Source organism: Trachemys scripta, chromosome 2 (genome assembly GCF_013100865.1).
Source record: "Trachemys scripta elegans isolate TJP31775 chromosome 2, CAS_Tse_1.0, whole genome shotgun sequence".
In the NCBI taxonomy this organism is placed as follows: domain Eukaryota; kingdom Metazoa; phylum Chordata; order Testudines; family Emydidae; genus Trachemys; species Trachemys scripta.
This window is the reverse complement of record NC_048299.1, coordinates 209,966,806-209,980,486: the sequence shown is the minus strand read 5'-3', so window position 1 is coordinate 209,980,486 and position 13,681 is coordinate 209,966,806. Positions and strand designations below refer to the sequence as shown.

Sequence of the window (13,681 nt, the reverse complement as noted above, 5' to 3'; positions counted from 1 at the left end):
GCTGCAGCATTAAGTGGATTAACTTGCAAAGCACCTGCCCCATTGTACCTGGCTCAAGCATCTGTCATTAGTCTCTCCCTTTGTGAGCACTAAATTCAGCCACACATTTTAAATTGAAAGACTTTTGCATCTCTTTGTCCATTTGGTGGAAAAAGATCAAGCCATGGGCAAAGCAAATATACTAGCCCGTTTTCTAGACCCTCACTAAAGAATGGCAGACTTCTCCCAGACAGTATAGATACTGATAAAGATTTGTCATTTTTTATTTGACAACGTAGAGGCCCTGCTCTTTAAAACAAGAAAAATTCTCCTTCTCCAGTAACTTGGTCCCGGAGTTGTCCACACACTGAAACTGAAATGTCAAAAGAGGAGATTGTATGTTGTTCTCCAGCTATCAGAGTGGATAATGAACTTTGCTAAAGCTGATGTTGGCATGAAAGATGATCCCTTTGCTGTGCTGTTGCTCAACCAAAAGCATTTCATCAACACTTGCTGTTATGATCATTTTGATTTGATAATCAGCACCTCTTCTGAAAAGGTTTTCCATTCGGCAGGTGAAGTTAGGGTGACCAGATCACAGGGATGAAATATCAGGATGCAGGGAGGGGCGGAGCAAAAAAAAAAATGGCGGCGGAGCAAAAAAAAAAAAAAAGCAGTTTCGCAGGGGCGGGGGGCATTAGCAGGCGCACGTGCTGCCCATCCCAGGGCAAAAGCTGGCCCCGATACAGAAGGGGCTAGGGATAAAGAGGGCATGGGGGGGGGACAAGAAGCAAAATCCGGGGCTGGCCGCGGCGCGGGCGTGCAAGGGGCCAGGGCTGGCACAGCCGAGCCACAGCAGCGGCCGGTCGCCTGAGGGGCTCCAGGCTGGGCAACGGGCAGGAGCCAGGGCTTTTCCCAGCCCTGCAGAGCCTCCCGCCCCCCAGCCCGCCGTGGGCACATGCTGCGCTCCAGCGGTTCCTTCCCGGCGGGGCCGCGGCAACTTTCCCTTCCCCTCCCACGCTTCTAGTAGTTGCCCGACCCTCCTCCTAACCTCCTCCCTCCATGGAGAGATCCAATGGGGGAAGGAGGGGGCGGAGTCGGGGTGGGGGGGGCGTGAGCGCCGGAGCGGAGGGCAAAATTGCTTTTTTGTCCAGTGTCCCAACCGAACATCGTTTGGGACGCGGGACAAAGAAGGAAATATCGTGACTGTCCCGATAAAATCGGGACGTCTGATCACCCTAGGTGAAGTAGCAGTGACTAAAGAACAAGACTGAAACACTGACGTGGAAACATTCACATTTTATTTAATGTTAACTTAAACATTTCACTCTACAGCTGTGTTTCTATCAGAAATGCAGAAGCATGAGGTCCATTTCCCCCTCTCCTCCACATGGCACATTTTTATTTTGATCTTCTTTTCCATTGCAATCCTGGACTTTCATGTCTTGTCAAATGTTAGCATCTATAGCCTTTGATGATGGATGGTGATGTTGGCAGTTCATTGTAGGGCATCCTGGCTGCAGTTATCTGGCTTCCCCAGGAAGTTCATAAACGGTTGAGGCTCTCCCATTTGATGGACGGAAGTTGTTTGCAAAGAACATTGATGAGTCTTTAAAGTTTCCAGGGCTACATTTCGCTCATTAGGCACCTATACTTCTGCAAACAAATGGAAGTTCAGCAGATCACAAACAGCTCAGAGATCCCACCCTGTACAATTCTCTGGATTCAAGAGACCCACAACTTCCCCCTCCCCCCCAGGAAGAGACACAGATTCCAGAGAAAGAGACCCCCTAACCCATCTGATGTGGCTCAGCCCCCAGGCATCATCATCAAAATGCCAGTTTTGCCAAGATAGTCTAGGGTTTGAATTCCCACCACTCATTAGCCTGCCAGTGTTTTTCCCACCTTCCCCCATTTGGAAACTGACTCTCCTACTTCAGCTTGCATGGGAGTGTATCACCTCAAACAAATGGGTGTTGGAAGTAATATCATCAGGCGACACCATCCATTTACCTCCCTCCCTCCTCCTCATTCCCTTTCCCCATTCCTCTTTGGGGACCCCTCTCATGAGCCACTGCTAAAGCAGGAAGTAAACACCCTTCTTCATTTAGGAGCAATAGAACTGGTACCTGCTGTATATAGGGGGAAATGTTTCTATTCAAACTATTTCCTCATACCAAAGAACGGAGGGTGGAGACAAATTCTAGATCTGAGACTCCTAAACAGATTTGTGAGACCCCAGAAATTCAGGATGGTGATGATGGCAGCTATAATTCCTTCTCTAGATTCAGGGGCTTGGGTTTTGGTCTTTGTAAGAGGTCCAGACTCACCCCTGTGGCGCCTCCTGCGGGTCGTCCAGGGAATTAGCTCTCCAGCCTCTGGAGCGCCCACTGCAGCCGGTGATCCACCTGTCCTCTCCTTCTCAGCTCCCATGTCCCTCCCAGGACTCCGGTGCCCTTTGCTCTGGGTGCTGCCCCCTGGCAGTACCCACATGCTAGGTCTCCCCTCCCAGGGGAACCCCCACCCACTATCCCCACCTCACCTTAGGATAAGGCCATTGCAAGTCACCAACTAGCCCCCACTCTCTGGGGCAGACTGCAGTATAGGCCACTCATCATCGGCAAGGTTGGGTTTGGACCTGCTGCCTTGGCCTAGCCCTGGGCTGCCCTTTGCAACCCCCAGTACCCCTTGGCCTACTCCTAAGCCGCAGCCTGGGGCTTTCCAGGATGGAGCTCCCCAACTCCTCAGCCTTTCCCCAGCCCTGCTCTACCCAGGTACTCTGTGTCTAGCTCCCTGCAGCCAGGCCCTTCTCTCTCTGCACTCAGAGGGACTCTTGGCCTCTGGCTCACAGCCTTTTTATACAGGCCAGCTGTGGCCTGATTGGGGTGTGGCCCAGCTGTGGCTACTTCCCCAATCAGCCCAGCTACGGTTAGGCTGCTTTAAGCCCTTCCAGGCAGGAGCGGGGTAAGTACCCCGCTACAGCCCTTGACCTCCAGGATATGTATTCCCATATAGCAATGCACCCACCTCACAAGAGATTCCTCTGATTTGTGGTAGGCCAGGATAGTTTCCAGTATCAAGTGCTTCCTTTCAGTTTCTTCCCAGCTCAGAGAGTATTCTCAAAGGTTCTGTTAGTAGTGGCTGCTTACCTGTGTTGCCAGGCTATAGTGGTAGTCCCGTACTTCAACGACTGGCTACTTGAATTGTTGTCTGCCAAGAAATGTTGTCTGCCACAAGGACAGTGCTTTCCCCGTTTTTGGACCTGGGCCTCCAGCTGAATGTAGAAAAATCCACACTAATGCCTGTTGAATATACAATTCATAGGGGTGTGTCAGGATTCTCTGGTATCCAGGGCATCCCTTCCCATGGACAGGTTTTGGACATTACTGAGCCTCATCAAAATAATTCAAGACAGTCCTCAGACCTCAGTCAGAAACTGTGGCTGCTTATACTTTTGTGACAGAGCATGTGAAGTTACACCTCTGCTGTTTCCAAGGGTGCCTCAGAATGGTTTACTAACCAAACAACACAGTCTAGACAAGCAGGTGTCAGTTCCACAGTGGGTGAAGCATTCCCTAGACTGGTGGAAGATTCATTGCAATGTAGGGGCAGAGGTCCCCTTCCTCCAACCAGTCCCAACACTGACTGTAACCACAGGTGCATCTCTGTTGGGTTGGAGGGGGCACCTTGGCTCCCTGACAGCATAGGGCAGGTGATCACCTCAATAGACCATCCTCCATGTCAATCTCCTGGAGCTCAGAGTGGTCAGAAATGCCTGTCATCATTTCCTTCCTCTCATCAGATGCAGATCTATCAAAGTCATAACAGACAACATGGCCTGCATGTTTTATATCAATCGTCAAGGAAGGGTGAGACCCCCTTTCCTCTGTGCCAAAGCAATCAAGTTGTGGAATTAGTGCATAAGGCATCAGATAAGGATCTCAGCAATGTATCTGCCCGGCATACAGAATGCCATGGCCAACTGATTCAGTGGGTGCTTCTCCCAAGAATATGACTGGGTGTTGGACTCTTGGGTTCTACCCAGAATCTTTCAGACTTGAGAGTTTCCAGAAGTAGACCTTTTCGCTACAATAGCAAACCAAAAATGTCACCTGTTTTGCTCAAGGAGAGCTTTAGGTCACAATTCAACGGGGGATGCCTTCCTCCTGCCTTGGATGGACAGAATGTTTTATGCCTTCCCTATGATGCTGCTCATCCTCACGGTGATAAACAAGATCAAGCTGTGCAAGGCCAGAGTCTTTCTAATAGCCCCGGTGTGGTCATGGCTAGTGTTGTTCCCTTACCTGTTTCACCTGGCTTTCTGTCCTCCGATAGATCTTCCAGCCATCCCTCAACTCCTCTCTGAGTGCTGGACACCTGACACATGCCAACTGGGGCATTCTTCGCCTCAAGGCTTGGTTTCTAGATGTTTGCAGGGCTAGAGTCATCCTGCTCTGTGAAGGTACACAACACATACTATTAAATAATAGAAAAGTTTCTACCAGGACTACTTACCTCCAGAATCAGACAAGATTCAGCCACTCGTGCGAACTCCACAATGCTGCTCCTGAATCTGCCCCTCTTCCTCTGATTCTGGAGTACCTACTACAGCTTATTCCATCAAAGTTCACCTGGCAACCATAACAGCCTTTCATACTACTGTTGAAGGTTTTTTCTCTGTTTGTTCCCCCCCCCACACACACACACACATACACAACCACAAGATTTCTGAAAAGCTCAATGAATCTCTTCCCACAGATAAAGGTTCCTACTCCTGCTTTGGACCTGAATTTTGTTCTCAAAAGCCTCACAAATCCCAGGTTTGAACCGATGGCCACCTGCTTCCTATTGAATTTATCAAGGAAAACAGCTTTCCTAGTGGTGATTACCTCAGCCTGCAGAGTTGGAGAGATTGGGGCTTTAATGGCAGACCCCCTTTCACAACATTTCACAAGTGTACGGTGTCCCTATGGCAACATCCCAGTTTTCTCCCTAAAGTGACTCTGAATTTCACTTGCATGAGACAATATACATGCTGGTTTTCTTCTCAAAACTGCATACTTCCAACCAGGAGACCGTTATCCACACTCTAGATGTCAGGAGGGTACCATCCTAGTATCTGGTTAGAACTAAACCATTTCATAAATCCAATAGACATTTCTTTTGATTGCAGACAGATCTAAGGGTTCCGCCACTTCCACCCAGGGATTCTAATTGGATTTCCAAGTATAGTATAGCCTTCTACCAGGCTGTCAACATCCCACTCCCTATCAGCATTTTGGTCCACTTTGACTAGATCACAATCTACATCTCTGGCTTTCCTTAAAAATGTTCCATTCCAGAAATATGCAGGACTGCTATATGGTCTTCATTACATACTCAGTGGTGGCAGATGACAGAACAAGGAGCAATGGTCTCAAGTTGCAGTAGGGAAGGTCTAGGTTGGATATTAGGAAACACTGTTTCACTAGGAGAGTGGTGAAGAACTGAATGGGTTACCTAGGGAGATGGTGGAATCTCCATCCTTAGAGGTTTTTAAGGTCCGGCTTGACAAAGCCCTGGCTGGGATGATTTAGTTGGTGGTGGTCCTGCTTTCATAGACTTTAAAGAATCACAGACTTTAAGGTCAGAAGGGACCATTATGATCATCTAGTCTGACCTCCTGTAGGAGGTTGGACTAGATGACCTCCTGAGGTCTCTTCCAACCCTGATCTTAGGATAAACCTAATGTAAAGCATAGTATTGTGTTAGGACAATATATACTATAGTCCAGGGGTGGGCAAACTTTTTGGCCCGAGGGCCACATTGGGGTTGCCCAACTGTATGGAGGGCCGGGTAGGGGAGGCTGTGCCTCCCCAAACAGCCTGGCCCCCGCCCCCTATCCACCCTCTCCCACTTCCTGCCCCCTGACTGCCCCCCTCAGAATCCCCAACACATCCAACCCCCCCTGCTCCCTGTCCCGACCGTCCCCCAGAACATCCGCCCCATCCAACTGCCCCCTCATCCCTGACTGCCCCCCAGGACTCCCTCACTCCCTTACCCAACCCCCTGCCCCCTTACCAGCAGCAGGAGCTCACAGCCGCAACACCCGGCCAGAGCCAGCTGCGCTCCCCACGCTGCCCAGCAGGAGTGGTGGGCCAGAACTCGGCCCACACGGTGGCGTGGTCGCAGGGGAGGGAGAAGGGCGTGGGAGGGGCTGGAGACTAGGCTCCCCAGCCAGGAGCTCAGGGGCCGGGCAGGACGGTCCCGTGGGCCGAATGTGGCCCGCGGGCCATAGTTTGCCCACGTCTGCTATAGACAGAGCTGTTAGCAATGCCTGTTATTGAAGTTGCTTGACGTGTCCCATTGGAAGGCCCTGTTTTCAGTTGCTTATAAGTTTTCCAAACGTTTATAATTTGAGCTGAATGTTTCTGTGCCTGATTTTTTAATTTCACCCAAAATTATTCTGCTGTTTGCAACAATCAGGCTATTGTTTTACATGTTAAAAAAAATTCTGGTGACTTTTTCTTTGAAAAGCTCTAGCACTTCCATGCTTCAAATTTGGCAGGGGGTGGTCTATATGCCAGGGATGAGCTTTTTGCTCCCACCAGGAAAATCCACTCAAATTTTGCCAAGTTGTAAACCTTGGAGTTTGGGGTGCACGAGGGGGCTCCAGGCCGGGGCAGGGGGTTGGGGTCAGGGAGGGGATGAGGGCTCTGGCTGAGGGTGTGGGCTCTGGGGTGGGGCCGGGGATGAGGGGTTTGAAGTCCAGGAGAGGTCTCCAGGCTGGGGGGTGGGGCCGACGGGTTCAGAGTGTGGGAGGGGGCTCTGGGCTGGGGTAGGGGGCTACGGTATGGGAGGGGATCCCAGCTCTGGGCTGCGGGTGTGGGCTGGGGGGGCAGAAATGAGTGGTTCAGAGTGTGGGAGGGGGCTCTGGACTGGGGCTGGGGAGGTTCAGAGTGTGGGAGTGGGCTCAGAGCTGGAGCAGGGGGTTGGGTGTGGCAGGGTGTTCGGGGTGCGGGCTCTGGGAAGTGCTTACCTCAGGCAGCTCCTGGGAAGTGGCAACATGTCCCTCTGGCTCCTAGGTGCAGAGATGGCCAAGGGGCTCTGCGCGCCACATCTGTCTGCAGGCGCAGCTCCCATTGGCCATGGTTCCTGGCCAATGGGAGCTGCAGAGTTGGCGTTCGGGGAGGCGCCTGCACCGCGGGCAGGAGCAGCACATGGAACCCCCTGCACCTAAGAGTCAGAGGGACATGCTGGCTGCTTCTGGGAGCCGCATGGAGCTGGCTGCTGCAGCCAACCAGACTTTTAACGGCCCTGTCAGCTATGCTAACCAGAGCCACCGGGTCCCTTTTTGACCAGGCGTTCTGGTCGAAAACCAGAAACCTGGTAACCCTACTTTATGTACTCACAAGTGATTGGTGGAGATTATGTTTGACCCATATTGCTGTGCGTGTTTTTTCTTTTAAGCTAGTCTTCAGCTGCTTGGAATTTAAAGTGCAGTTTTTGTGCAGTTTTACAGAAACATGTACATTTTTCAAATAATATACTACTTTTTATGTATATTTAATCACTTCTGTGTTTAGAAAATATACTTATGTCTACTGTCTTAGGAAAAATTTCTCCTTCATTACACACTTAGGCTCATAAGTAAAATGTACTTATTGTGATAAATGCCATGGTAATGATCTTACCAAGCACTTGTGTAGGCTGCTATTTTCTAAAACAAATAAGTAACTTATTTCTTAGCATGAATTGTGCCAGAAAGGTATTTATGCTCTTCTCTGATCTAACCCGTGTATTCCAACAGCTCTTGGACAATGTGCTCAGGTCCTAAGTACTTGCTTTACCAAATGGAAAAAGAAACACTTTTAGAAGGATGTGATCTCATTTATTTTCAAAATGATGATGATTTTAGTCAAATGCTAGATGAACAGGTGTCTCGCCATAAGTGGATCAGACTTGATATTAAAAGTACATTTATAAATAGTTTAGAAAGGGTTCCTAAATGGTTGATAGGTTCTATAACCATGTTACAGACAGGAGTAGCATGTTGTAACCATTGACTACCCATTTATTAAAACATCTATTAACCATTTATTAACCTTTTGTAATCTATTTATAAATGTGTCCTTAATATAAAGTGTGACCCATGTCAGCATTTTAATATGCCCATCATGATTTTTGGGTGCATCACGAAAAACACAACCACTATTGGCAATAGTTGACACTTTTGTTGGCAGTCTTAGTGAAGAAGCCAAAGATGGAATGCATATAAAGATTGGAGCACACTCAAAAATTAAGGGAACAATGCCAATTTTTATACCAGCTGAGAATCTGGCCAGTAAATCTAAGTCAGTCTTTATGCTGTACTTTGGCTTATGTTGTACTTGTTTTGTGAATAAAATAGTCTCCAGTTCTGTCAATCCACAATTTTTAAATACATTTTTAAACAATTAAAAGGAGCTGGTAGTGTCATGTAATTGTAGATTTCACTCATGCAAACAATGGCTCTAGAAGTGGCTTCAGTGCAGAATCTTACAGGCTTAACTCAATTTTCTTGTTTCCCTTTACTGTATGTTCATCAGATTCCTTCCTACTGTTTTCAACAACTTAAAAATTTTGGGTTTAGTCAAAGTGGACAGAAACACAAGCTTATTTTAGTATTGTTTTATATTGTTGGTTTTAATCTGTACTAGCATTATTTTATTTATTTATTGGTTAAATAATGGGCCAAAAATGTTTTTTGTCTCGTAGGAAAATTGTATACAGCTCTATCTATTCCTCTGTTTTTAAAAATATACATGCCTGTTTAAAGGGAAAAGACTGGTGCAAATGTAGGCAAATTAGGGTTACAAAATTTCAATATGTGGCAATGCAAGTGATACTCTGACCACTGCTCCTTTGAGTTGTGTTCCCAATATTTTTGGGAAACAGAGATTAGCCACATGTGTTTAGTAGTGAGTAAGCTTAGGTTCTTGGAAAATAGCATCCTTTTCTTTTCAGACATGTTACTAGAGTTTTACCATTCAATGTCTTTTTCAGAATACTGAATATTCCTCGGTGAATAATGTAAACAATTCCGCAGACTGGGTTACAGGCCTCATTCCATACGGGCCTGTGTTGCAAAAACGGAAGCAAAGACTACCAGTTGTTCTGTTTGTACCTACCAAGAATGGATTGATCAACTAGTGCAGAACATCAAATATCTCAGAGTTGTGGCACTGTAGCTTGTTTCATTTCCAAATTTTAAAAGCAAAGACACTTGAAGGAAAGACTAAATCTGTTGTGGAACATGGTGTAAATACCTAGATAGACAGAGAGAGGATCTTTTATCCAAAGTACAATTGCAAGGACAAAGTAGGAGGAAGCTGATGCTTTTTAAAACACGAGGGAGCCCCGAGAGCCCGATCTAACTCCCTTTTAAGTCAACCTTTTCATCAACCTTGCTGGGAACTGTATCAGACCCTGAGTGAGTATGTGAATGGAAATATCATCTAGTTTTGGGGAAAGTCTTCATATCAAATCAGAAAATAAGGCAGCAGCTTTGGGAATTTTAGGGAATGGATGATGTTTTAAGCTTTCTTGCCAAGCTAAAACTTTACTGCATAGCTTATTGAATATTTTCTCACAGGAAAAAAAATCCATTCTGCTTTATAACAGACAGCATGACCTTTGAAGATAAAAAGTAAATTACATTAAACTTTTGGCAAAAATACATTGCAGTTTTTATCCCTTTATTTGGATTCTTATATGTTATTGAAGAAAACTTATAGTGGAATTCAGTACAGCTAAGTATCTTAATAATGCAAATATATGCCTCAATACAAATTAATGTCCCCAATGCCCATGCAATTAATTATCTGACTTCTCAGTATTCTGCTGCAACATATTTTAAAAGCTTCTCTCAATAATACAATTTTTTCACTTGAATAATCTTGGTTGTGTCTAACTCTTCAAACTCATATGCAAAATAAACAAACAAAAGCTTCCAGCTCAGAAAGGTTTGGTCTCCTGTGTCGTAATGCCACATCATTCCAGATATGGAAAAGATTATTTCATTCTTTTTACACACACACACACTATTTCCTGTATCCTTGATGCTGATCAATCCATCTAGAGAACATGCCAATGCATTTTATGTTGCTTTATCATAACAAGAAAAAACTGATTTTCTGCACCAAGAGGGTGGCTTTAAATGCCAGAGCATAATCATTTGCGTTCAGTTCCTTCCATTTTATTTTGATTTAGAGTTGAGTTTTTCAGGAGATTGTAAGCTCTTCCAGGCAGGGACTGTGTCTTCCTGTGTGTTTGGACAGCACCCATCATGTTGTGATTTGCTAGCAAAATGCAAATCAATGGTTGTAGGAAATCTATGTTCGTGGCTATTCTCATGATTTCTTTTCAATTGATAAACTGTCAGTTGAAAACATGTACGTGCTTGTTTCTTGTTTATTACACTGTTGTGAAAGTAACACTTGGGGAGTTTTAAATAACAATAAAATAGCCCCTCTCATTCAAGGTGAACTTTAACAATTATTTGAAACCTTACAATGAAACATTGTTTTGGCAGGATGAAGCTGCTCCAGCTGACAAACAATATAAACAAGAGCCAGCCCAGGTCACTTACTCAACATCAGCTGTTTCCAGCACACAGGAGGTGTTGTACATCAATGGAAATGGGACCTACAGTTACCATAGTTACAGAGGGTTAGGAAGTGGGCTGCTAAATCTCAGCGATGCTTCTAGCAGTGGTGAGTTTCCGTACCAATGTGTGTGTCTGTGTGTTTGTGGACGCATTTACCTCCCACAATACTGAAAACTAATCTAAAGGGTGCTGTATCTATAGGCTCGTATCGGTTACATGACTGGGGCCCAGCCTTGCTAACTGCTGGGCATACTGCTTAGTACTATGTGTAGTCCCCTTGTGACTTAAATGGGGCTATTCACAACAGGACAAGATCAAGTCCTAAGTCCTTAACAAAGCTGAGTACAAATATTGGGTCAGATCCTCCACTGATGTGTAAATAGGCACAGCTTCATGAGGACCTGGTCTATTGTTATGTCTACTTTTAAGTAGAGCACAAAACGTGGCTATTGGCTTGCATTTTTCTAATTAGAGGTTGAAAAATACTATATTCTACCTTTCAAAATTAAACGAATTTGGGCCCATTTCTCAGCTGGAGTAAGTCTGCATAGCTCCATGGACTTCACTGACTGCAGTGATTTACCCCAGGTTGAGGACTGGACATGACAAGTGTAAAATAGACATGTTGAGTTCCTGTTTACCTGGAGCTGAAAATAATGTAGGTAATTTTGTGTGACCATAAGGTGACAGGATGCTCTGAAAAAAAGTAGTGATGTCTTTTGGTTAGCCAAGGTTTCTTTCTCATTACAGTAGCAGATAACAGTAACAAACAAACAAGAATTGTATCATTTGTTTGGAATAGTAAAAAATATTGATTGCCTATGGATATAGACTATAGGAAATGATTTTTGCCCCAAGTGGTAACAGGAGTATGCTCTTATCTGTCAGTAAAAAATGATTAAATTGAAAGACAATGGGCCTCTTGTATCCAAAAGGAGGATTTACAGAATGTCTCAGAGGACAGGAATTACTGGCTTTTGTCCTGGGTGATTCTTCTCTGGTTGAGGAAAGTGGTGCCTCAGGTGCACAGGGTAAATCAGTAGGCCTAGTTTTGCAAGAAATTAACTGTTCAGTCTCGTCCTCGGTTTTCTCTATGCTAATTAGTTTTCTTGAGAGTTTTCAAACTGTTACCGCTGTTATCAGGACTGCAACAGTGAGCCTGAATGTGGTGTTCCTGGGACCAGAAGAAAATATTCCTCTGTCTCTAACGTTGGAGACTGACTTAAACTGAGTTTTTGAAAGTCTTTAAAATGACAATATTTTAGCTGTCAAAACTCTTAACTCAAAGCTGGAAAATTGCAGTTGTAATTGTTTCCATGTGCACAGAAGACGTGTTTAAGATGCTGAAAAGGTTCTCTGAGAAAATATTTTTATAAGTATAAGACATCCCTGGAAACTAGTTTTCTTGAGAAAATGCTATTCACTTTCGCAATGTATTTTTAAATTGTGGGCACATGAGAACAGATCCAGCTTCCACTGCTGAAGTCAGTGGGCGTTTTGACATTGACTTAAATAGGAGCAGAATTGGGCCTCTAAACAGTTATCCATATCTTAACTACTCAACAGAGGCCATCGGCCATTGTTGTCCTGTTACACTTTACATAATGCCAGGTCCTGGTTAACTACAACAGGGGATTTTTGAACTGTGCTTTTTTCTTCACACAGTTTATAATAAAATACATTGCTGTTGTTTCCATATTTCATTGAATTGCACAGCTATGTCAGAAGTATTCTATTTCATTTCAGTATGCAATTAAAAAAATTAGATACTATTGTCAATATCCTAAAGAGTGGTTACTTGGCTAGCAACTGTGATGGTGAACTTCTTTTTAATTTCTTTGTATCTTTAATTTGTGAGTGCCAAGTGGTATGCCACAATTAGGGACCATAATGGGCCTTGTAGGAGAAACAATGGTTGGAGCTTTCCTGACACTGCACAACTAATAGACCCAAGAAACCAAGCATTATTAAATTCACTGGAGTACTGCAGCCTCTTTGTGGTGTATTCCTGTGTTGCCTGAGGCAAGGGTTCTGCAGTCCCACATGAAGATTTACTATCTGCCCACTGAGTCATCAACATCCATGGCCCCACTACCACTGTGTATCTTGCACAAGAAACTGGTCAGCCATTCACCCCTCTGCCCTGATGACTATCAAACCATTTCCCCACTTGGGCCCAGACTGGTACATAATCAGAAGATTGCACAAGTGTGCCCACCCCTTTTGCTGAAAATTATTAGAATTTGTTCTCAGCTTATTACTTACCTCAGGATCCCCTGCATGAGTCAGCTGGTGAGAAAAATTGTTTAATCCAGCTACTTTTCTGTATTCCTCTTACCAACAAGAACAATACACCGAAGTTCAGAAACCAACACTTGTTGACAATCTGGCTAACTATTGGCCTGAGTCCCATCTGCTGCCTTTAGGAAATTAGAGAGACGAAGTGGGTAAGGTAATATCTTTTATTGGATCAACTTCTGTTGCTGAGAGAGACAAGCTTTTGGGCCATTCAGAGCTCTTCCTCTTTAGGAAAGGTAATTGAGCAGGTTGTGGCAAGGCAACTCTGGCACTTCCTTGATTCCTTAGATTTCCTTGATTGCAGTCAATCTGATTATAGGCATTTATGTAGGGTAAAAACTGCACTGACTGCATTAGTTGATGGTCTCCTCCTGGCAATGGAAGAAGATAGAGTGCCTGTGATGATTAGATCTGTCACCAACCTTTGATACAATTAACGATGAGAGTTTGTTGGCTTGTTTATGGGCACTAATTGGGGTGGATGGGACTGCTCTGGAGTGGCGCTGTTCTTTCCAAAAGAGCCCAAAGGGAAGTTGTGGGCAATTGTTCCTCTGCTCCAATGGCTCTTTTTTGAAGGGAGCTGCACTGCTGTCTTTTAGCGTTTACATGAGTACATTGGGAAGGGTTAGTGTCTGTAGAGCAGAATTTGCTTGTTGATTGTTTCCTTTACTAAAGAAGTCTTCATTTTGAAAAAGCATTTCCTTCTGAATTCAGTAATCCCCATCTGACATTCTTGCCTTGTTTACAAATGTTCTGACAGTGTAAAAACAAGCCCAC

At 45.0% G+C, this 13,681-nt stretch overlaps 1 protein-coding gene and 1 long non-coding RNA gene across 5 annotated transcripts in view; one reads left to right on the top strand and one right to left on the bottom strand.

Moving 5' to 3' along the window:
* The window catches only part of NOL4 (nucleolar protein 4), a 248,946-nt gene that overhangs the window by 223,468 nt on the left and 11,797 nt on the right, over positions 1–13,681 (top strand). For all 4 annotated transcript variants that reach the window (XM_034762851.1, XM_034762850.1, XM_034762852.1 and 1 more), the window contains one exon: positions 10,532–10,712. In XM_034762851.1, the coding sequence (XP_034618742.1) occupies positions 10,532–10,712 (181 nt within the window). The remainder of the gene's footprint in view (positions 1–10,531; positions 10,713–13,681) is intronic.
* On the bottom strand, positions 1,323–4,418 carry LOC117873458. Its single transcript, XR_004644736.1, has 3 exons — positions 4,284–4,418; positions 3,129–3,281; positions 1,323–1,635 (listed from the first exon to the last, which is right to left on the bottom strand). It is a non-coding gene; the product is annotated as an uncharacterized LOC117873458 (long non-coding RNA).